Raw genomic sequence first — 24,406 nt, 5'->3', positions numbered from 1 at the left:
CACAGATGCATTGCCATTTACTTTTGTTTAAGTTGTTGATAAGAGATATTAGATTAGTTAGTTATCAAAGAAGAGGAACAAAAGTAAAGTAAAATTATCTGACATTAATACTCAAGCTTCCTCCAAAATAACTTAATATAGACCTATATATATATATATATTAACCCACTCGGTACTAATATTCTTTAAATATATATTCATGATTATATTGGAACACCTAGCATTTATATACTTATTGTGTAATGGTATCAAGTGTATCCGATGTTAGGAGATGTTTGCAAAGGGGTGAGTAACTGGAAACTCCAGTAGATGGCGGTCTCACCAAGTAAATCCCTGTTAGTGAGTACAGAGCAGGGAAACCTTCGGGAGCAAAGTGTAAAAAACTCTCAGCGGTTTTCCACCATGAGAAAACTAACCAACAAAACTCAAACCAAAGTAAGCCAGGTGAGCTTTAAAGGAACTTTGAGGCATGTGTTTCAAGAAAATCTCGGGTGAAGTAATGAGAGAAGCAGCACCAAGTGAACATTAACAAGCAACCGGAAATGAAGTAAGTAAAATAAAAGCACAACATAGCAATACAAAAAGTGGTTAATTGCAAAGTTTAGCATGAAGAAGAAGGGCATGCATGGACAGGGACACATACATGTGATTAGCAGCTAATTCATTCATAATTGATAGCTATTTTAGCCAGAATAAAACATTCAGAAGCAGATCTGGAAGTAGAAAAAAAGATCCAACAATTCTTAGCTTGATAGAAATTATTGTGCTAAAACAAGTTGAATACATGAGTATTTTTAAATCATCTAACTTCACTCAAGTAGCCTATAAAGTTGCAACAAGCACATTTATTAGACTTTTATTTTATAGGTTTCTACCGGAAGTAGTATTTTACTCATGCATCTTAGCACTGGTAGTTCCTAGGATGAGTAACTTGATTAAAGAGGTTGTGTATCGGCGTCATGGCTTCCTCCACACCCCTCTCACTCTGACGCACAGTTGGATAGTCTCTGCGCGCTTTAGTTCAACCGGGCTACACTGACCCGGACCAGACTGGCTCTCTTCTGACGCCCAACAATGCGGACTGAGCCACAAAAGTTTGGAAATCTTGTCGTTACGCAAGGGGTTTGGCGGTGAGGGGTCTCAGGGGTGACAGCGGCATGGATCAGGCTACAAGTGTTGTATTCTCTGCATCCCTGTGGAAAGCCATTTGAAAAGTTTGGAGACATGAGCAGCCTCTCTGCGGTGCCAGAGATAATTTAGCTTCTCTAAGCTTGATTCAAGACAACTGGAGTATTACTTAAACTAAGAGCATCTTTAATGTAATTTCCCATCGTGTTTTTGTTTTCTACAACTCTTGGATAATCACCCACACTGCAGACCCACTTTTGGAGACGTTGGATCTAAATTTACGCACATTTTACGCACGGGATTCCTCTAACAAATGACAGCTTCTAAGTGGTTTATTCCTCCCTCACTTCATCCCTACTTCTCCCTGTATTGCACCGACCCTCCATATCTCTCCCCTCACCGGGTTACACGCGGGGAGTGAAAGCCTCTCTGTCTCTTTCTGTGCGCAACAGCGTGCGTCCTGAGGATGAGGAGGGGAAGTTTCCCGATGTCTGTCACCGCGATTGTGACCCTACTCCTGGTTATTATCAACGTGAAAGCCAGCGGGGAGTATTGCCACGGCTGGCACGACTCCGAGGGCGCGTGGAAGGAAGGGTTCCAGTGTCCGGAGAAGATCGATGCACATGATGCTATCATCTGCTGCGGGAAATGTGAGCTTCGCTACTGCTGCTCCAGCACCGAGGCGCGGCTGGATCAGGGGAGCTGTGACAACGACCGGCAGGCTGTGGAGCCCGGGCCCGGGTCTAAGGAGGACAAGGACAACGCTGCAGGTATTTATCCATAACTTCTACTGTTTCAGCAACTCCTACCATGATCAGAGGTGGGAGAAGTACTCTGATCTTGTACTTAAGAAAAAGTAGAATACCCAAGTGTATGAATACTCTGTTACAAGTAAAAGTCCTGCATTAAAAATGTTACTCAAGTAAAAGTCGACAAGTAATGGCATTACAATATACTTAAAGTACCAAAAGTAGTCATTGTGCAGATTGGTCCATTTCAGAATAATATGATATGTTTTATAATTATTGATCATTAAAGTGTTAGAGCTGGTAAAGGTGCAGCTAGTTGTAATGACTGTACTGCAGGGTAGCTTGTAACACAATCCAAAAGACACTACAAAAGAGAGATTAACATAAAAGAATGTTGCTTAAAATCTGTAATTTGGAGGATTAGGAGTGGGTTTTGGCACTTTAAAAGCCCACTAATCCTTATATGCATAACCCTTGCAGACTGTCTTCACTGTGATTTATGTCAGTAGCACTGAGACTGATTGAGCTGTTGCTTCAGCCCAGGGGTGAGTGCAGTGTTAATCTGATGGAATCAAGTTGGTGCCATTAAGATCAAGCAACACTTCTTCAGTATCACGCAAAAATAAGAGTTTGAGAGGAAATAAAACTCAAGAAAATGTCATCTCATAAGTAAAACGTATAACTTGAAAACAAATCAAAATGTAATCTCAGCCAAACCTTTGTTTTATTGCAAAAAGAATGAAGTTGGAAGTGAGTCAACTGATAGTAAATGACTGCAATGACTGATATTGTACATTTCAGACCTATTGGGTTTCCCCTCATGAAGCCAACTGTCCCTCAGTGTCTCCCCCGTTAAAAGGCTCATCTGCTGCCGTCCTGACAGCTGCACAGGACACAGCAGCAGACTGCTAAAGTTAAACTGCACTCACAAATGACAAACTGCACCGGGCTGCACTTATAAATAGCCGTGTTTGTTCTGGCCTGAAACAGTGCAAGAGGGGCCGGGCGCAGACCCCTCCGTCCCCACGGGGATCAAGTTTGGACTTGACCGGATCTTGGACAGTGGTTCATCAGAGGCGCTGACAGCTCCGCTCATAAAAAACACAAATCACGTTATGTATAATTTCCTTCCAGGATCGAGGAGTCCCTCTGCTCCTGAACCCCCCCCCCTCTCACACACACACACACACACACACACACACACACACACACACACACACACACACACACACACACACACACACACACACACACACACACGCACACACACACTGCAGACTCTCTGGGGTCTGTGGGATTTTCCGGACTTCACACCTGCTTCAGACAAGACACAGTAGTGGAAGAAGTATTCACATGCTTAACTCGAGTACAAGTACCAATACCTTATTGTCAAAATACTTCATTACAAGTAACAAATCTGAGTTTTTGTAAAATATTTAAATCATTTGACTCTTTTTGTGACTAAAATATTTAGTCTACTTCATTTTGTTAAAAGTAGCTAAAGCTGCTAAATAATTGTAGTGGAGTAAAATTACATGATGTCCCTTTTTAAATGTAGTGGAGAAGAAGTAAAAAGTAGCATAGAAAGGAAATACTTATATAAAGTAGTACCTCAAAATTGTACTTGAGTAAATGTACTTAGTTACTTCCCACCTCTGAAATGTAATACTTTCAATGTATAGTGTATTAGATTAAAATGCTTCCTCCCCATTCCTTATGCGTACATTCCCACAAGTTAATCTCCCACGAAGCCTCTGGAAGCGGCATCATATCTTGAATAAAAGATCAACAAAAAGATTTAAAAAAAGAGCAAACATCAGAGCGACGGAGACCCAGGCCGGCTTCGTGTTTCCCTGGAGGATATCGGGCCCTCTTTTGGACCTCCAGCTATAATCTGTCCTTTGCTGTGACAATCAGGCCTTATCAGTGCAGGAAGAGGTATATACATTTCCTCCAGTGGCCTGCAGCCAAAATAACTTAAAGACAAGCAGCTTTTCTCCTCACAAAAAACAAAATTGCATAGGCTATTAATCACCCGGGAAAGATACACAGAGAAACGTCTACGGATAACAGACAGGAAATTATTAATGTGCTCAACATGGAGGAACATATGGTGTTTAGGAACAGGAGAACGCCCGTGGGATATCCGAGGGAGAGTCCGGCCACAAAGACTGTGCCCAAAACAAGAGCTTAAGAGGGGGGTGGGTTACCGAGCCGTGGCTGCCACAGCTCAACTGCAGCGACAGGTGTGGAGGAGTGACGGGGAACAATGGCCGGGTTTAACTACTGTGGGCACAGAATGAGAACATCACACATTAGCCGAGCCGAGGAAATGCAAGGCTTTTTTAAAAGTTGGAACAGTTGTCTTGGTTCACTCAGTGCACTCTGAGCGGTGTGAAGAACATTTACTCAGCGTACCGTTTTAAACTTGGCATTGTATGCTGCTTTAGACTTCATTACACATTCAAGTTTACTACAATTCTTTGAAAGCTAGTTAGTATTTACATAAAACACAATAGGCTAAAAGCTTATAAAGAGCAATACATTGTTACATATCAAAGAGGCCCTATTATGCTTTTGGGGGGTTTCCCAACAGTGTGTTGTATAGGTGTTAGTGCATGAGGCGTGTGGCGCAGTGGGTAGAGCCAGGGGGGCACAGGTTCAAACCCCACTGCATGTCGTTGTGTCCCTGAGGCACTTCACCCCAAAGTGCTATGTGGGGATTGTCCACAGTATTGAGTATGTAAGTCGCGTTGGATAAAAGCGACTAACAAGTAACATGTAATGTAATGTACATGGTCTGCAAAGGCTGAAATCCTTGTGTTCCCCCCAGAGGAAGTTCCTCTTCCCAGCATACTTAAACTCACAACAGGGTGAAAGTACACACATTCGTTTTTAAATTAAGTTGTGAACCTTTTTAGCGGCACGGCTCTCCATAACACCTCATCATAAAACGAGATGCAATAACTCTCCATGTTTCTTAATTAAATCATTTGAATATGTGCATGGCTTTGATTTCAATCCAAATATCTGCAATTCCCACTTCTTTCCTTGTTCCCATGTTAATCTGGTGACCCTTACGATCCGTCTAATGATTCATTTGATCTTTAGGCTTTCAGTCATAGATGTTGCTTGTGATAGGAGTTCTGTATCGGAGCACTCTGTTTGCGTGCCTCTAATCAGCCCTCTTCCTCCCCCGGCAACTGATTTACCGTACAGAGTTCTGGAACGGAGCTCTGCAGTTAAAAGTAGGGATGAAGTCAAAGTTTTTGTGATTACTAATCCTCAGCAGCCATGGAGAAAAAGGGAGTGAAAGCAGAGAGGTGGAGACCATATAAGTGCAGAGGAAGAAGGCAGACATTACTGCACTTTAAAGAGTCCTCTCCTGCTGATGTTCAGGTGTATATCAGTATTTAGTGTCTCTGCTTTAAAGAGTCCTCTCCTGCTGATGTTCAGGTGTATATCAGTATGTAGTGTCTCTACTTTAAAGAGTCCTCTCCTGCTGATGTTCAGGTGTATATCAGTATGTAGTGTCTCTACTTTAAAGAGTCCTCTCCTGCTGATGTTCAGGTGTATATCAGTATGTAGTGTCTCTATTTTAAAGAGTCCTATCCTGCTGATGTTCAGGTGTATATCAGTATGTAGTGTCTCTACTTTAAAGAGTCCTCTCCTGCTGATGTTCAGGTGTATATCAGTATGTAGTGTCTCTACTTTAAAGAGTCCTCTCCTGCTGATATTCAGGTGTATATCAGTATGTAGTGTCTCTACTTTAAAGAGTCCTCTCCTGCTGATGTCCAGGTGTTTATCAGTATGTAGTGTCTCTACTTTAAAGAGTTCTCTCCTGCTGATGTTCAGGTGTATATCAGTATGTAGCGTCTCTACTTTAAAGAGTCCTCTCCTGCTGATGTTCAGGTGTACATCAGTATGTAGTGTCTCTACTTTAAAGAGTCCTCTCCTGCTGATGCTCAGGTGTATATCAGTATGTAGTGTCTCTACTTTAAAGAGTCCTCTCCTGCTGATGTTCAGGTGTATATCAGTATGTAGTGTCTCTACTTTAAAGAGTCCTCTCCTGCTGATGTTCAGGTGTATATCAGTATGTAGTGTCTCTACTTTAAAGAGTCCTCTCCTGATGATGTTCAGGTGTATATCAGTATGTAGTGTCTCTACTTTAAAGAGTCCTCTCCTGCTGATGTTCAGGTGTATATCAGTATGTAGTGTCTCTACTTTAAAGAGTCCTCTCCTGCTGATGTTCAGGTGTATATCAGTATGTAGTGTCTCTACTTTAAAGAGTCCTCTCCTGATGATGTTAGGTGTATATCAGTATGTAGTGTCTCTACTTTAAAGAGTCCTCTCCTGCTGATGTTCAGGTGTATATCAGTATGTAGTGTCTCTACTTTAAAGAGTCCTCTCCTGCTGATGTTCAGGTGTATATCAGTATGTAGTGTCTCTACTTTAAAGAGTCCTCTCCTGCTGATGTTCAGGTGTATATCAGTATGTAGTGTCTCTACTTTAAAGAGTCCTCTCCTGCTGATGTTCAGGTGTATATCAGTATGTAGTGTCTCTACATGTCTCCATGCTTTAATGTTCAACAAGCTCTTTATTGTTCTCATACTGCCTGTGCTGCAGCACCTCTTTTCACCCTCTGTCTGAAACCAGAGCCCAGTCTGCTCTGATTGGTTAGCTCGCCGGCTCTGTTGTGATTGGTCAACCGCTTAGAGATGTCCCGCCCCTTTAAAACGTACAATGTGTTGGAGCGCTACCCAATAGCAGAGTGATGATCTGATGTGGAACTCTGGGATTGTAGCCTTTGCAGACCATTTACATGCACTAACCCCTACTGTATATAACACACTACAGGGGAGGGAGAACCACCACCGCCTCTTTAATTTAAACATATGTAGCCATGACAGAGTTCCTGTTAAGACGTGTTTATTATAGCTGTGAGGCGCATTAACCTCTGAAGTGAGCAGTGCTCCTTGTTAAAAGCAAAAGGCTCGAGGTCCTGGTTTGTTTCATGTCCCAGAGTGCTGCTGGCCTGTGTCTTTTGTCACCTGGACTTACCGCCTGAGCCCTTCAATGTCCCGAGCTCTTCACAGGTTTCCCGCAGTAATCCCTTTAATACGCCGCTACTTTTGATGAGCATTTCGAAACGTTTCTCAAGGCCGCCTGGATGCATTTCAAAGAGACAAAGAGAAACCGGAGCCAGTTGCCACCTCTCTTTCTTCGGCTTACAGTTACACCTCATAACTCATAGGCACATTCAGAGCGGAACATAACTACACCCTGTGGGAACAATACAACAAAACTAATCAATTCTACTGTAACATGGTCGTTATTGTGTTTGTAAGGTGTGTGCATGGGAATAAGGAAAGTGGCGTCACCCTGTTTCGGCCAGGAAACGCTTCACAGTGCAGCCAAGAGGTGAAAGGAGAAGGACAACTGATTTCTTCGTAAGGAGAGTTATTGTTGATCATGTTTCAAGGCGGAGCTTCTGCGGCTCACTTTAGTCAATCTACAGACATTTAACGAGATGTGTGTCTGTTAAGTAATGCCTCAGCTATTTGAGCCAGCGAAGCAGACTGATTGGTGAGGACTGTCTTACCAGTCTGATTCGCTTTTTTAAACAAAAAGTCAGGGAGATGAAATTGGCTTAGCCCTTTGATTTAAAAGGTCTGATGCAGCTACATTAAACCAGCCTTAATACCTTTCTTCAAGCAGGAGCCAAGGACTGTAGTTCAACCTATCTTCAAAGGTTCGCTCGGAAATAGACTGAGAAAAAAAAGGAGGGTCACAAATATTTGCTGGCAGCCGGGCTTAAGAATGTCATTCTCACACACACACACACACACACACACACACACACACACACACACACACACACACACACACACACACACCACACACACACACACACACACACACACACACACACACACACACACACACACACACACACACACACACACACACACACACACACACACACACACACACACACACACACACACACACAGAGGTCTGCAGGGTCAGGGCTGGCGACACAGCAGGGTGCTCAGGATTAAAACAGATCAAAACAAAGTTAATAACTGCTAACGAGAGCCCGGGACACCCTGGGGACTCGGTCCCTGTGCAAGACCGAGTCCGAACACTCCTCTCTGCTCACTCTTTTGTTTCACTGTCTCACCAAATCTGCTCTCACATGTAGCTTAATGTGCAGGGAAGCAAGACAAGTGTGTGTGGTGCTTTGAAGTTTAGATAGATTTAAAAATGACTTGGCCAATTTGGACAATTGTGGTGTGGTTTTTGGCGTATCATTTCGAACATTTTCAGGATCAAAGATGGCAGTTTTTAGTTTAAACTGTGAAATCGTCCCAAAATGCATCAGCCCAACGGGGGTAGAAATAAGAACGGCCATTTTTGATCCTGTAAATGTCAGAAATGGATGGTGAACCACCAAAACCACTCAGAGATCATCCAAATCGGCCAAGCCACTTTAGTCTGCATGATGATTAATGCAACTTGTGCTAATTGTGCAAATTGCCCAACATATGCAAAGAAACATCCGGCAGTTTCTCTGTGCTGGACATTTCTATCATGAAACTTTGGTGTGCTCAACATTTCCGGGTTCACAACAGGACTCTATGAGCTGACAAACAGACTATATTGTACTTTAAAATATGACTTCCATATTTTAACGTGTCCTCTCTTCTCCCTGCAGTGCCCATCTACGTGCCGTTCCTGATCGTGGGCTCCGTGTTCGTGGCGTTCATCCTGGTGGGCTCCGTGGTGGCCGTGTGCTGCTGCCGCTGCCTGCGCCCCAAACAGGAGCTCTCATCAGGCGGAGCCTCAGGGGGGGGGTCCGGCGGTGGGGGGCGCCTCCTGGAAACCATCCCTATGATGTCCAGCGCCGGGACCTCCAGGGGTTCCTCGTCCCGTCAGTCCAGCACAGCCACGTCCTCCAGCTCCTCCGCCCCCCCCACCGCCCCCCGACAGAACCCCCCTCAGATGATGAGGGCCCAGGCCTCCTGCTGCCTCCCCCCCGACGCCGGCGTCTTCGTCAACATGCCCACCAACTTCTCCATGCTCAACTGCCAGCAGGCCACGCAGATCATGCCCCACCAGGGACAGTTTCTGCACCCGCAGTACATCGGGTATGCCCACCCGGCCGCCACCTTCATGGACCCCACTCAGGGGGGGTACAGACCCCTGCAGTCCCCCTGCCCCCCTCCCAACATGGGGTGTATTGTCAATGACCAGAAATACCCTGCAGTGACTGTGTGACGAGACTGCGGACCACTTTGTTGTGAAGTTGAACCTGTGAGGGGGGGCCGCGCCAGAGACTTTTACAGTGGAAAAGAAACTGAAGGACTGGTGAAGCTGTTGCTGGCTGCAGGCCCGCCTCTCCGTTGTGTGTTTTGTGTATCTGTTTAGTGTCATGTGATCTCCTGACTAAGATGATGGATGCATAAACAATTGTCTGTCTCGATGCAAAGACAAAACTGCATAAAGGAGGATTTACAGCCCAGGTGGGGGACCGTGCACGGCTCACTCAAATAAATCTGTGCGAGAGTGAGAGTGGGAATGAGTGATGACTGGATGATTTATAGCAGCGAAATGAATGAAAAGTGGATACACAGTAGAAGCAAAAACAAGTTATGACCACATGCTGTTTTCATGCCATCTGCACTTGTGAACGGCTCATACGTGCAGTGTGTTTGTTTGTGTGGAACGTGTGCAGAGATGATTGTACTGTATGTGTGAGTTAGTGGGAAGTGTGGAGGGATGTGGTCGTGTGAGTAACTGAGTGAACTGTGTGTAATGGGAAATGCAGGTGGTGTAATGTGAAAGGCAGTCGCCGTCCCTCTCCCTGCAGACCCTTTAAACTGTAATGAAGTGAACACAGGACGCAGACTGTGACGCTCCACCCTGCCATACAACCCCCCCCAAATAAACCCCCAAAAACCTCACAACCCGGAGCGGAAACATAGAACATTTAAATATCCAGCCAAGACGCGCTGTTAATGTACCTTAAAAGTGAGAGGCAGGTTAATTATACATTGAAAACGGCCCTCTTCACTACTCGTGTGTGTGTGTGTGTGTGCGCGTGTGTGCGCGTGTGTATTTAACACTGCCACAGTTCAGTGCGTTAGCCGAGGGCAAGGGCAGCTCTGACTCATTATTTCCCACTTAAGAAACACCACAGAAATGGCACGTTTTGGGCTTTTTAATCCAAGAAAAATAAGTCTGTTTTCCTCTGTTGTACAGCTAACAGGTCATTCAGTAACATGCAGCATGAGGAATGTGCTGCTCCACCGAGCTTCAGCCTGAGATGTCCCAAAGTACTGAAACTGTACATCTGTACCGCCGAGCACAAAGTCTGTAACTCACTACCGACAGATGTATGAAAAGTGGTCCATTTTGATCCAAAAAATAAACAACTTTTAAACAGAAACCAGTGTGTTGAGCGTAAGCATATATCAGGGAAGGCTTTGTTTGGAGTACATGAGATTTACATACACACACTTGGTTAACAAAGAGACACATCTGTGAGGTGAATGGGTTTTGCACAAAGAACTGTCTCACACTCTTAATCCTCTTGAAACACAAACAACTTCACGGTTAAGCTATCAGAAACACTCATTACGCACATTCACACACAGCTCTACCACCCACAGTGGATACCTGTCTACCATCACACACAGAGGAGGAAGAACAATAACACACAACAATGGCCGCTTTCAAAGCTACGACCCTGAGGAGGTGCAGCTCTGGGAGCCTCCTGCAGGATAATGTGGAAAAAGGGGTCACAGGGGAGGAGTTGAAAAGCAGAAACGGCTCGATGGATTCTCCATACGGGAGCAGCTGTAACAGTTTGGGCTGGGCCTCGTCCAGGAAGGTGGGTGGGAAAGAGGGGTATTAATCGTCTAATGCTCTGTCTGCGGTGACTCTCAGGAGCTTTGAGACGGAGCGTGGGACAGGCTTGAAATCAAACATCTCATGTCAAATCAAGCCTTTTCTCCCTCTAACCGGCTAGTCTACTTGCCGGCATTGTACCACAAAGTTTAGGGGTCCCCAGCACATATAAACTGCCTGATGCTAACTTGCATATTTTGGGCAATTTGCACAATTAGATAAAGTTGCGCCAATTAGATTTAAATTGCATTATAGCCTATGCAGTTAAAAATGGCTTGGCCGATTTAGTCAATTTTGGTGTGGTTTTGGGGGTTATTGGGGATGCTGGGTCCATTTCTGACATTTTCAGGATACAGACATTTAAGTTTTAACCAAAAAGTGTCTATATCTGCACTCTCTGTGGGATTATGAGTAGTGTTGCAACCATTGGATATTGAGAGCACAAGATGAAAAGTATAACCTTAACTGTGGACAATTTTTTTGCCCAACATTTGCAGGTTAGCATCCGGTAGTTTGTATATGCTGGGGACCCGTACTAAACATTTCTAACATAACACTTTGGTGTACTCAACATTTCTGAGTTTACAATAGGAGTCTGAGCTGCAGACTTTATGAAGCCAGAGTCTGAATAAAAACACACACACACACACACCCACCCACACACACACCTGATCACATGACAGCGTACAGTGAAGACACAGAGACATTGGTTCAGGCCATGGATTGATTAGATTTAATGAATAGGACTTGGATGGACAACCCCCTTCTCCCACCCTTCACTCTTTCTCACTTGCATTCCTGAATCAGTGTCCTCTCTCTCACACAAACACACACTCACTCTCACACACTGGACGCGACATTCACACCCATCCCAGAGCCAGAGCAACACATGATCCAGTCTCTATCAGATCCCTTCGGTTTCTGTATTAGTTCAAGTAAAATATTCCCTCTATGAGTACAAAAACAGGCATGAATGAAAAGAGGAAAACACATTACACATTAATGTCCACTTTAATAATAATAATGATAAAAAAGAAAGAAAAACGTCCAGTTGAAAGTGGAAATCCAACACAAGTGAAGGAGGAAGCTCTAATGCCTGTCAGCTGACATCAGGAATCACGGGAGCGGTCGGAAAACAACAACAGGAAACGAAGACTTTATTTAAAAACTGGCCAAGACGAGGGGGAGGCGATGCGTGGAGGCTGCAGAGCAGGGGGGAGATAGATACGGAGATAATGGGGGGGAGAGATATGGAGATAATGGGGGAGATATAAGCAGCAGGGTGGTGGTCCGGTGTGGCGTTCAGCCTCAGTGGCATCTCTGTGGTGTTTGGCAGTGAGGCTCGCTGCTGCGCTCAGTAGAAGGGGGTGGCGGGGAGGGGGGGGGGGTTCACGGCTCTGGTCCTTCCCTCCCTCTCTTTTCAAGGAATTCATCAGTGTGTGTGTTTATTTTGACTTCCCCTCTCCTCCTGTGATGACAGACAAGCTAAACCCACCTCCTGCGACGAGATGAAGCGAATACACACACATGCACACAAACACGGCAGCGCCAACGCGTGCACACACACATGCACAGGCGGATACACACACACGTAGGGATATACACACAGTGGCATGGAGCAAACCCAGTCTGAAGGGTATACGGATATGAGGAGCAGTCTCTGAGTTTGACTCGTCATGTCTGTGCGTGGTTATGATTGCTCATGCCTGTGTAGCTTAGTGTTTTTGTTCCCGTATAGTCGGCCTTCTCTCGAGTCTACGGCCTCCACGCCTGACCGTGAGCCCCTCCCCCGGACGAGGGTCCAGTTCCAGTAAGGCCACAGCAGGGGGTCAGTCACCCGCGGGAGGGTGTCACATGAGTCTGTCTCCACTGTCACCTTGGTAACCGTTGCTAGCGGTGAGCTGAAGACGTGGTCAGGGGTGGGGCTAGAGGCTGGGGCGTTCGCGCGTGGTGTCGTAGGAGCGGACCATCTCGGACTGGGACACCACACCGTGCTCCTCTTGAGAGAAGGCGTATCCATCTGCACAGAGACAAGAGGGGGGGACGGACGTTTAAATGACTTTGTATTAAAGAAAAGTACAACTGCTCTCTACTTCAGTTCTTCTGGTGTTTGTGTGCTTAAGAAATTACCATAAGGTCATGTGTAAAAGTACATACATGTTGGGTCAGGGTTGCCCTGTGACCCCGGGGTTATGCACTCGGGCTTGATTCCAGATAGTATAATTGAAAAGAAAGATTGTTACGCTTTTTCAAATCCTTATTACTTGCAGGCAGGAACTGGTTTTAAAAGGACCCTCCTGGACTGGGTCAGTGGCTGTACGTATACACTATGGAAATACTGACCTCCTGTCTAAGAACTGAAGCAGAGATCTGTGAACACCGCTGGGAGAAAAGCTGTGAATGTGGAGCAGTGTGGTCCCGCGTTTAGTCTTTGATCTGTTTCTGTGTGTGTTGTATTTGAAAAATAAAAGGAACAAAACTGCTGCTACGATCCTGAACATCTGGAAAGTTCCCAACGGTTGATATGCGGCCAAAAGGAATTAGGAAATGTTACATCGAGATCAAATCAGATGTCATACAGAGAGGGACTCTTTCAGAGAACCTGTGGCATGTGTGATTTACGAATAGAAGTATCACTATCACATGTCAACACCTTTTAACCTATGGGATTAACTGTGGTGCATTTCAGATATCGTGTTAGTCCGATGTTTCTTCTTTCTGTTTTGCTGTATTTCTTTGCCACGAACAAACAGATGTTAAAAGAAACTCAGGCCACACGAGGACGAAAACGGCTAAACGCATAGGATTAACGCAAACAAGCTTCCGTCCACACGCAATAGTTATCTGGATAGTGTCTGTCCGCACGAGACCGCTCCGTTTAGCTCCAACCGCTGGAGAAGCTGCAGTACATGTGCAGGAGCCTGTAGGTGGCGCTGTAACTTCCTCCACAAAGCAGCCAAGAAGCATGGTTGTCATGGTTGCCCTTCTGTTTATTCTCCGCGGTGGGGGCCGAGGGAACCGGGCAGAGTTTTTCGCCAGTCAGCGTTTATTAAAGTTGAAATCCTCCGGACAAAATTATAAAAGTGCCGCTCAAAGGTCTTCTTTGTTATTTATTGAGCTTTAAAACAAATGAATAACGACTCTATATAATATAATGATAAAATACACGGAGCCTCTCTTTTTCCTCCCTCTCTTCGGACAGCGTCAGTGTCTGTCTCATGCAGCAGCTGATCCAGTAATGAGTGACCCGGCCGACTGTAAAAATAAACATATTTATAACTAGTTTAGTTTGAGAGGTAATTAAAATAGCTAAGGGCGATGATCTGACTTGAAGTGTGTGTTTTGCTGCAGCGGGAGGAGCTGCAGGTGAGCAGAGCTGCGTGTCTCCGTCCTGTCAGATTAGACTTCACTCGCGTTTAGGTCCATATCGAGAGAAAGATAAATAATCTGAATTCAGGGTGCAGTTTACTTTGACGCGGGGGTGAGCAGCAGAGGTGGGGAGAGGCGGGGCTATTGCCTCATCATTATCAGAAAATGACCGTATAGGGCGCACGCACAGAGCCGTTTGACCCCTCAGAGCGTTGCGTATGCCTTTCTATCCACCTTGGGACCCGTTATCGTTTCCTCAGTCGTTTAGTGCCGGATTCTGTCGTCCTCGTGTGGCCGAACGGTCTATATGACACTAAACAAACGACCGTTTTCGTCCTCGTGTGGCCGCAGCCTAAACCAAATATGTGTGTATTGTTGGTTTGCATAACTTTGTGTTTCTTTCCAAAAACTGGGAATTCTTTTGACAATTTCTTGTTTCTTGGCGACACAAGATAGACACGCCTTTCTCTCTTCCCTCTGCATAGTTTACCCGCTTCTCAAATGACACCAAACTAAACTGACTCTACACACTGTTTTCTTCTCTTCTTCTACACCCCTACTTTAAGACTTTATTCCATGCACAAACGGGTCAATAGAGAAACGGACACCCAACTGTTTTATGGTGTTATTACAGTATGTGTGAGAGGACACTCACGTGACACAGTCTGCTGCACCGAGTTGGAGCGTCCCACGGTTGAAGGCGCTTTTCTAAAGACTCTTGTCAGCAGATGGGCTCGTTCGTTTAGACTGAAGAGAAAGGGAAGAAGGATCAGTAACATGGAATATCAATACTAAATAATCAGCCATCAAAGAGAGACTATCATCACTACTGACACGACTGCACGACACCGTCACAAGCTACAGGGGAATGGTCATATCGATGTCTTGGTGAATTTTTTTTGCTGCTTTTTAAACAGACATTTAAATCAAACTAATGTCTTAATTTCCCGGAGACAATCTCTCACCCTCAAACGGTCCTTCAGGAGGACACTTAGGATGTAAGCTAAAGTACATTTCTCCTTCTCAGATCATGAGCAAACCGAATATGAGGGGATTCAAATCCAGAACTTTGGGATTGGATACCGACGGCTCCTGATTATGCAATTTAACCCACGGAAAGTCATAAAGTGGCTGCAGACTAACAGGACATCCACAGTCAACTATTCCCCCCTGCCTCCCCCCCCCCCCCCCAACTCCTCTCCTCTCCTCTCCTCTCTCCCCCTTTCCGAGCAGAAGACTGGATCCTGTGTTCGGAGACCACACGCCGTCACGGCTCCTCTCCTCCTGTGACCAAAAATAACTAAGCCCTTTCCAGATATTGCAACACACACACACACACACACACACACACACACACACACACACCACACACACACACACACACACACACACACACACACACACACACACACACACACACACACACACACACACACACACACACACACACACACACACACACACACACACACACACACACACACACACACACACACACACACACACACACACACACACACACACACACACACACACACACACACACACACACACACACACACACACACACACACACACACACACACACACACACACACACACACACACACACACACACACACACACACACACACACACACACACACACACACACACGTAATCAGATACCTATCCCCACTTTTATACCTATGATTACCGCTATTAAAGTTATTAAGCCGAGGCGTTGGATGTTAATGTGTGGACAGTAAGAGCAGTAGCCACTCCTCTGCCCTGGGAGCACGACACCAACACCACGCTGGCTCTTGGGATGATCAACGGAGTCGTGATGGAACTCGGCCAGCCTTCCCAAGGTTAGGATTTGAAAACTCCTCATACTGTATGTGACGAACGATCTCTAAATAAAAAACCCAGCAGAGCGGCTCTGAAGTTTCCTATAGAAGTTTTAAATGTCTGCGAGATAGATGACAGTGCTGAGTGTATGATAACATAATAAATGGTGCAGGACGAGCAGATGAAAGGCTCATGCTTCAGTTCTTTAATGTTCCTTTGTGATGTAAAGAAGCCCAGGGATGTGCTCTCCCCTCGAGACGCTCTCCCTACCTTTCCCATGCCTACCAACTACAAACACAGATGTGCTTTTCCCCCTTTCTGCTCCATTGCTTTGGAGAGGACCCATTTCTTTTTCCCCCCTGGGTTTTACGAGCAGGGTTAGCCGGGGACGGGGCCTTGTGTGGGGCAGCAGTTTGGCTGCCTTGAAAACACACCTCATGCTAACCGAGAGAGAAGCTTTCTCTGTGACTCGCCAACAGCTGCGTCTTCATTATAAAGAGTCATATTAGCAGAATATTATAAAAATGAATGCTTTTTGGCAAACTGTGGTGGAGAAAGTACTCAGACGCTTGATTTAATACAAGTATTCGTATCACAGTGCAAAAAGACTTACTTTTTTCATTTAAAAAAACGTATGTAATTTTGAATCAAAAGTGTGTTTTCTAGGAGACTTTAGTCTAACTCTAGTGACACAACACGACTACACAACACGGAGAGGAACACAAACACATCCAGAAACACACCAGGTCTGCACAGCAGCTCACATTGAGCCACCTGTGATCCACAGATGAAGGAATGGAGGAGAAATGGAAATAAGCAGAGAAATGAAATGTAAAAAACGAAACGGAGGGTAAAGGGGAAGGAGTGATTTAATGAAAGATAAACAGAGGGAGGTGTGAACTCATTTAGTGGGGAAACGGGTGAAGGTCACTCCAGAGTCGTTTGAGGTCACACAGTAAACCCAAAAACTACCTCTGTGATCATGTGACAGCTGGGGCTCTACGGGACCTCAGCCTTGGCTTCGGCCCTGTGGACGACGCCACCGGGGAGTTAGAAATACATTTAGTTCCACAAACATACCTGCTATGGTGACTTTATTGGGTCCATCTAGAGTTTAATGCAACACAATACAATACAGCAGTTCTGCCACATGTTATCCTTTTGGGATTAAATGTGTTAAAGAGTCCTCTCCTGCTGATGTTCAGGTGTATATCAGTATGTAGTGTCTCTACTTTAAAGAGTCCTCTCCTGCTGATGTTCAGGTGTATATCAGTATGTAGTGTCTCTACTTTAAAGAGTCCTCTCCTGCTGATGTTCAGGTGTATATCAGTATGTAGTGCCTCTACTTTAAAGAGTCCTCTCCTGCTGATGTTCAGGTGTATATCAGTATGTAGTGTCTCTACTTTAAAGAGTCCTCTCCTGCTGATGTTCAGGTGTATATCAGTATGTAGTGTCTCTATTTTAAAGAGTCCTCTCCTGCTGATGTTCAGGTGTATATCAGTATGTAGTGTCTCTACTTTAAAGAGTCCTCTCCTGCTGATGTCCAGGTGTATATCAGTATGTAGTGTCTCTACTTTAAAGAGTCCTCTCCTCATGTTCAGGTGTATATCAGTATGGAGTGTCTCTACTTTAAAGAGTCCTCTCCTGCTGATGTTCAGGTGTATATCAGTATGTAGTGTCTCTACTTTAAAGAGTCCTCTCCTGCTGATGTCCAGGTGTATATCAGTATGTAGTGTCTCTACTTTAAAGAGTCCTCTCCTGCTGATGTTCAGGTGTATATCAGTATGTAGTGTCTCTACTTTAAAGAGTCCTCTCCTGCTGATGTTCAGGTGTATATCAGTGTGTAGTGTCTCTACTTTAAAGAGTCCTCTCCTGCTGATGTTCAGGTGTATATCAGTATGTAGTGTCTCTACTTTAAAGAGTCCTCTCCTGCTGATGGTCAGGTGTATATCAGTATGTAGTGTCTCTACTTTAAAGAGTCCTCTCCTGCTGATGTTCAGGTGTATATCAGTATGTAGTGTCTCTACTTTAAAGAGTCCTCTCCTGCTGATGGTCAGGTGTATATCAGTGTGTAGTGTCTCTACTTTAAAGAGTCCTCTCCTGCTGATGTTCAGGTGTATATCAGTATGTAGTGTCTCTACTTTAAAGAGTCCTCTCCTGCTGATGTTCAGGTGTATATCAGTATGTAGTGTCTCTACTTTAAAGAGTCCTCTCCTGCTGATGTTCAGGTGTATATCAGTATGTAGTGTCTCTACTTTAAAGAGTCCTCTCCTGCTGATGTTCAGGTGTATATCAGTATGTAGTGTCTCTACTTTAAAGAGTCCTCTCCTGCTGATGTTCAGGTGTATATCAGTATGTAGTGTCTCTACTTTAAAGAGTCCTCTCCTGCTGATGTTCAGGTGTATATCAGTATGTAGTGTCTCTACTTTAAAGAGTCCTCTCCTGCTGATGTTCAGGTGTATATCAGTGTGTTGTGTCTCTACTTTAAAGAGTCCTCTCCTGCTGATGTTCAGGTGTATATCAGTATGGAGTGTCTCTACTTTAAAGAGTCCTCTCCTGCTGATGTTCAGGTGTATATCAGTATGTGGTGTCTCTACTTTAAAGAGTGCTCTCCTGCTGATGTTCAGGTGTATATCAGTGTGTTGTGTCTCTACTTTAAAGAGTCCTCTCCTGCTGATGTTCAGGTGTATATCAGTATGTAGTGTCTCTACTTTAAAGAGTCCTCTCCTGCTGATGTTCAGGTGTATATCAGTATGTAGTGTCTCTACTTTAAAGAGTCCTCTCCTGCTGATGTTCAGGTGTATATCAGTATGTAGTGTCTCTACTTTAAAGAGTCCTCTCCTGCTGATGTTCAGGTGTATATCAGGATGTAGTGTCTCTACTTTAAAGAGTCCTCTCCTACTGATGTTCAGGTGTATATCAGTATGTAGTGTCTCTACTGTGACATGTGTCCATGCTTTAATGTCCAAAAAGCTCTGGTCTGCTCTGTTGTGATTGGTCAACCGCTTAGAGATGTCCCGCCCCTTAGCCTATCACGTACAATAGCATAATAGAGAAACTCCATCTGGAGGGAACACCGGGATTTGAGCCCTTGCAGACCATTTGCATGCACTAAAACCTATATAAGGAAAGGGAAACCCCCAAAAGCACAATAGGGCCTCTTTAAACACCTCTCTGACAGAGTCAATCAAAACGTTATTAAATCTTTGTAAAGATAACATGTCATACTGTGCTGCTGTATTGAGTTGCATCACATGTTAGTCGTACCCAACATAGTGGCCTCAGTGCTAATATAAAAACATAATGGCTCACACTTGGATTAAAACACCTTGAAATAAATCATGAAACATCTGATGTAGGTGATCCCATGATGCTCTTCAGCACTGTGCATACCTGCGCCCGCTGGCGTCCCTCAGCACGGCGGCCCCCGGGTCCACAGCCCGGGCCTCCAGCTCCTGCACCTCCTCCAGCAGAGACTTCCTCACCGTGCGCCGGGTGCTGAGAGCAGGAAGAAGCCCGTCAGACATCATGCAGGGAACTTTGAGTGTTACTTTGCCGACACGTGTGATTCATAACATAAAGTGCAGGCGAGTGTTGACACAGACTCAATATGGCTAATGTAAACGCCTGGCTTCAGCTAAATAGCCTCAGTATGGATTTACCACGTATTTATATTAAATGTGTTCTACTTACGCGATCCAGGCGAAGTCTTTGAGTAAACACGCAGCCGGCACCAGGATCAGACCCAGCCAGAAGTACCAGCACTGCATCACCTTGCCAGCCTGCAGGGACAACACACAGGCCCCTTTATTTCACTGGCATATTCATTCAGATCCAGTATTGAGTCACTTTTCAAACACATGTGGAAACGGCAAAGAGGAGACAAAGCACATTGAGAGCCTTTCAGAGCGTTGAGTACTTCAGACGTTAGCTTAGCATATCTACAGCTTCTTCACACACCAAATGCTGGAACTAGGAGATGAAATAGTAAAAATGCTCCGACTCTGCAGTCCATCCTTATTGACCTCTGACCCCCTCCTCAGTGTCTCCAGGGATTAATAACGCATCAAACCACTTTCTCAATTTGTCCGTCTGCCATGACTCTCACTCCTACTCACTCCTTTCTCCTGTGGCTCCCTGCAATCTCACTCTTTCACAACCTCCTTTCATTATGAGTGAGTGTATCTCCTGCTGCCTGTGCCCGCCTGTTCCTGTTAATCCCTCCATTTCTCATGTATTCTCCTTCAGTTATCTGCAGGAGCTCTGTGGTGTTTCACAGGTCTTTGTCTCAGGGCGGTTACGTTTAAGGCACTAAATGCCCCGATAAAAATAGAATGAGAAATTAAACCGTATTGTAATCTGAACACGGACTTGGATGCATTTTTTTAACTTTCCTTTGGTATTTTATTTTCGTCTTGTCCTGGAATTGACTTTTTTCAATCCTACCTTGAAACCTGAAGTATGCATTGCATATACATACATATATATATTACATTACATGTTACTTGTTAGACGCTTTTATCCAAAGCGACGTACATACTCAATACTGAGGGCAATCCCCACAGGAGCACTTTGGGGTGAAGTATCTTGCTCAGGGACACAACGACATGCTGACTGAAGTGGGGTTTGAACCTGTGACCCTCTGACCCCAACACCAAGGCTCTATCCACTGTGCCACACGCCTCCCTATATATATATATATATATATATATATATATATACATATACACACACACATACATACATACATACACACACACACACACACACACACACACACACACACACACACACACACACACGTGTACATACATATGTGTATATATGTCTGTATTTATATAGATACACACATGGAAACCCTCCTCCTAATTTTGCAGTTGAAACGCCGTCATATTTGGGTCCCTGATCAAAAACGTTGAAACTGGATGACTAACAGGGGGTTATTTGTGCTACATCATTTTGTCTCCGATTGTCTGTATTAATATTAAATTGAACTCGTATATTATTGTGTCATTTCCAGTGTGTATTGTGTTTGGGTCCAGATATGTAGAGACAGTTTAGTTTCTAGAGGGAGAAGAGACGGGGAAAACGCCTCAGACAACCGTTATGAATATCCTGCGAAACAGCTGGAATCACAAGCAAGTCACAGATGATCCACGTTCTGTGTGACAAACACACACATCCATTTTAACACACTATATCACATGCTCTTTACGAAGCCCGAGGATGGAGGAATGCTGTTGGTCTCCACCGCTTTTCAATCAACACAAATCACATTATTCCACACACACGCAGAAATACACATCTCTTTTCCAAACCCTAACCCCCATGAACAGATGGAAATATAGATAGCGGGAGCAGGGGGAAATAAGAGAGGTAATGGGGTCGTTAGGGGTGGAGGAAATGTTGGGTTGAGGGGGGCTGAGTGTCTCTGACCATTCCCCAGTCAGTCTGAGCAGCTGCACAGATATTCCACCGCATTCCTGATTTCTGACACAAATTGAATTAATGGGGCTGGGGGGAGTTTAGACGGCCCTGTTCTCTCCCCCTCCCACGACTCAGCAGGGCACCTCGCCTCACCCCCAAAACTCTCAAATGAGTCTCTCAATCAAGGGGTCTCCGCACCCCCCCCCCCACTGGATCCTCATCACCAGCTCTTGAGTCAACACCTCCGCAGAGGGCAGTAAAAATCAGGGGTTCGGGTGACACGCAGCAGGTGCAGGAAGCCTGGAGCGAGGGGTGGGTGAGGCGTAAATCTCCCCCGGGGACTCCACAGAACACCCAGGAGGAGAGTCTCGTAGGCGCCATGGAGTGGCAACGAGAACAAGGGAGGGGCAGGTGAGGCAGGGGCGTCACACTGCTTTTAGTTCAGGGGCCACATACACACAAATGTGATCTTAAGGGGGCGGGACCAGAACAATCATAGCAGAATAACTTATAAATTAAATTATTTTACATTTCCACATCTGTGTAGTAATCCTGACACACCACCATACAAACTAAAGTGGGAACTATTAAGGAAGAAGTTATCCCCCTGTCTTGTAAATGTATTAAAATGTACACATATAAAACACATACAAGTTGTGGAAATTGAAGTTCATGTCTTCTCTGTCATTTTTACACTTTGCCAATTCATCCCCCGTATATTTGACCCCCCTGATGTAGAGGAAAGGGCTATTTTAACCCCGTCACCCCCTGTTACTGAAATGACTGACACATGTTTGTGGAGAGAGACTTGCCTGGCCCAGCATGTCGGGGGCGATGGGGATGGAGGGCCAGATGGAGGAGTAGACGGCGAAGAAGACCATCCAGAGCGCCATGCTTCCCCATACTGCCAGGTGGGAAAACTGCAAAAGAAGATGGAGATTAAGGAATACAGCGTAGGTCAGATAGTTTCATCCGGATATACACCTCTCCCTCACTTCTCCCCATGTCTTCCTCCTACTCTGATCTGCTGAAAGGCGACACTGTGTGAATTCCTGTGAGACCTGCTTCATTACTGCCAGGCTGTTGTGTGGACAGCTGAGCGGACAAAAGTGTCAGCGCCATCCTGTCCATCCTGCCACTCTGTCACAGTCATGGCTGCTGCTGCTTTAAAGAGGCCCTGCTATTCTTTCTGTGGTTTTTCCCATATATATATATATATATATATATATATATCGGTATTTGTGCATGTAAAGTGTCTGCAAAGGCTAAAATGTTTGCCTTTCGGAACATAATGACATGACTATGTGCTTCTATTGGCTAGCGCTCCAACACATTGTACGTGATTGGCTAAAGGGCGGGACATCTCTAAGCGGTTGACCAATCACAACAGAGCCGGCCAGCTAACCAATCAGAGCAGACTGGGCTCTGGTTTTAGACAGAGGGTGAAAAGAGGTGCTGCAGCATGAGAAAAATAAAGAGCTTTTTGAACATTAAAGCATGGAAACATGTAGAGACACTACATACTGATATACACCTGAACATCAGCAGGAGAGGACTCTTTAAAGTAGAGACACTACATACTGATATACACCTGAACATCAGCAGGAGAGGACTCTTTAAAGTAGAGACACTACATACTGATATACACCTGAACATCAGCAGGAGAGGACTCTTTAAAGTAGAGACACTACATACTGATATACACCTGAACATCAGCAGGAGAGGACTCTTTAAAGTAGAGACACTACATACTGATATACACCTGAACATCAGCAGGAGAGGACTCTTTAAAGTAGAGACACTACATACTGATATACACCTGAACATCAGCAGGAGAGGACTCTTTAAAGTAGAGACACTACATTCTGATATACACCTGAACATCAGCAGGAGAGGACTCTTTAAAGTAGAGACACTACATACTGATATACACCTGAACATCAGCAGGGGAGGACTCTTTAAAGTAGAGGCACTACATACTGATATACACCTGAACATCAGCAGGAGAGGACTCTTTAAAGTAGAGACACTACAGACTGATATACACCTGAACATCAGCAGGAGAGGACTCTTTAAAGTAGAGACACTACATACTGATATACACCTGAACATCAGCAGGAGAGGACTCTTTAAAGTAGAGACACTACATACTGATATACACCTGAACATCAGCAGGAGAGGACTCTTTAAAGTAGAGACACTACATACTGATATACACCTGATCATCAGCAGGAGAGGACTCTTTAAAGTAGAGACACTACATTCTGATATACACCTGAACATCAGCAGGAGAGGACTCTTTAAAGTAGAGACACTACATACTGATATACACCTGAACATCAGCAGGAGAGGACTCTTTAAAGTAGAGACACTACATACTGATATACACCTGAACATCAGCAGGAGAGGACTCTTTAAAGTAGAGATACTACATACTGATATGAACCTGAGAATGAGCTCAATATGGGCCCCTTTAAAAGTGTACATCCATAAGACTTTGTTCCAAAAAATTGGAACCAAATACTCTCGATTCTTTTATTTGTTTTTAGGTAATTTCCGGTTTAAAATATAATTATTTTAACAGTTTAAAAAGGCAAAGTTCATATACAGCTGTTGGACTTTTGCCCCTATACATTGCATTCATCAGATATTTATTTTAGCACTGTTTTAAACATATACAGTATCAAGCATACTTTTTTACCATACTGCCTGTTGAGTGTCTGGGACACTACACAGGTAACTTCTCACAATCGGCAAGAGCCATATGAGCTAGCCAAAGCTAACACATGTTGATATTGTGTGTTGGGTCAGTAACCACATAGATGAGAATATACTATAACCCTGTTTTTAACAGACTATTCTATAAGAAAGAATGGGAACATCTGGGCTCTAAATTAGCGACTTTGAATGAAATCTGTTTGGCTCTTATGTTTCTGTATTTCGCTCTTCACGTAACAGATGGTAATCTCACTGTGTCTGTTTTTCTTTTT

General features: G+C 44.7%; 2 protein-coding genes across 2 annotated transcripts in view; one reads left to right on the top strand and one right to left on the bottom strand.

Moving 5' to 3' along the window:
* Positions 1-966: 966 nt before the first annotated feature.
* On the top strand, positions 967-10,329 carry LOC117465595 (protein shisa-2). The gene is made up of 2 exons (XM_034108495.2): positions 967-1,898; positions 8,596-10,329. The coding sequence occupies exons 1-2, from the start codon at positions 1,595-1,597 to the stop codon at positions 9,156-9,158; spliced, it is 867 nt and encodes a 288-aa protein (XP_033964386.1). The 5' UTR covers positions 967-1,594; the 3' UTR covers positions 9,159-10,329.
* Positions 10,330-11,500: 1,171 nt separating this feature from the next.
* atp8a2 (ATPase phospholipid transporting 8A2) overlaps positions 11,501-24,406 on the bottom strand; it is a 56,305-nt gene continuing 43,399 nt past the window's right edge. The window contains exons 27-31 of the mRNA XM_034108483.2: positions 22,229-22,336; positions 19,683-19,771; positions 19,383-19,487; positions 14,815-14,906; positions 11,501-12,810 (exon numbers count right to left, since the gene is read on the bottom strand). Of these exons, the coding sequence (XP_033964374.1) occupies positions 12,716-12,810; positions 14,815-14,906; positions 19,383-19,487; positions 19,683-19,771; positions 22,229-22,336 (489 nt within the window). The 3' untranslated portion in view covers positions 11,501-12,715. The remainder of the gene's footprint in view (positions 12,811-14,814; positions 14,907-19,382; positions 19,488-19,682; positions 19,772-22,228; positions 22,337-24,406) is intronic.

This window comes from Pseudochaenichthys georgianus, chromosome 20, assembly GCF_902827115.2.
Source record: "Pseudochaenichthys georgianus chromosome 20, fPseGeo1.2, whole genome shotgun sequence".
In the NCBI taxonomy this organism is placed as follows: Eukaryota; Metazoa; Chordata; class Actinopteri; order Perciformes; family Channichthyidae; genus Pseudochaenichthys; species Pseudochaenichthys georgianus.
Note: the sequence above shows the minus strand (reverse complement) of the source record. Positions and strands in the feature narration are given on the sequence as shown.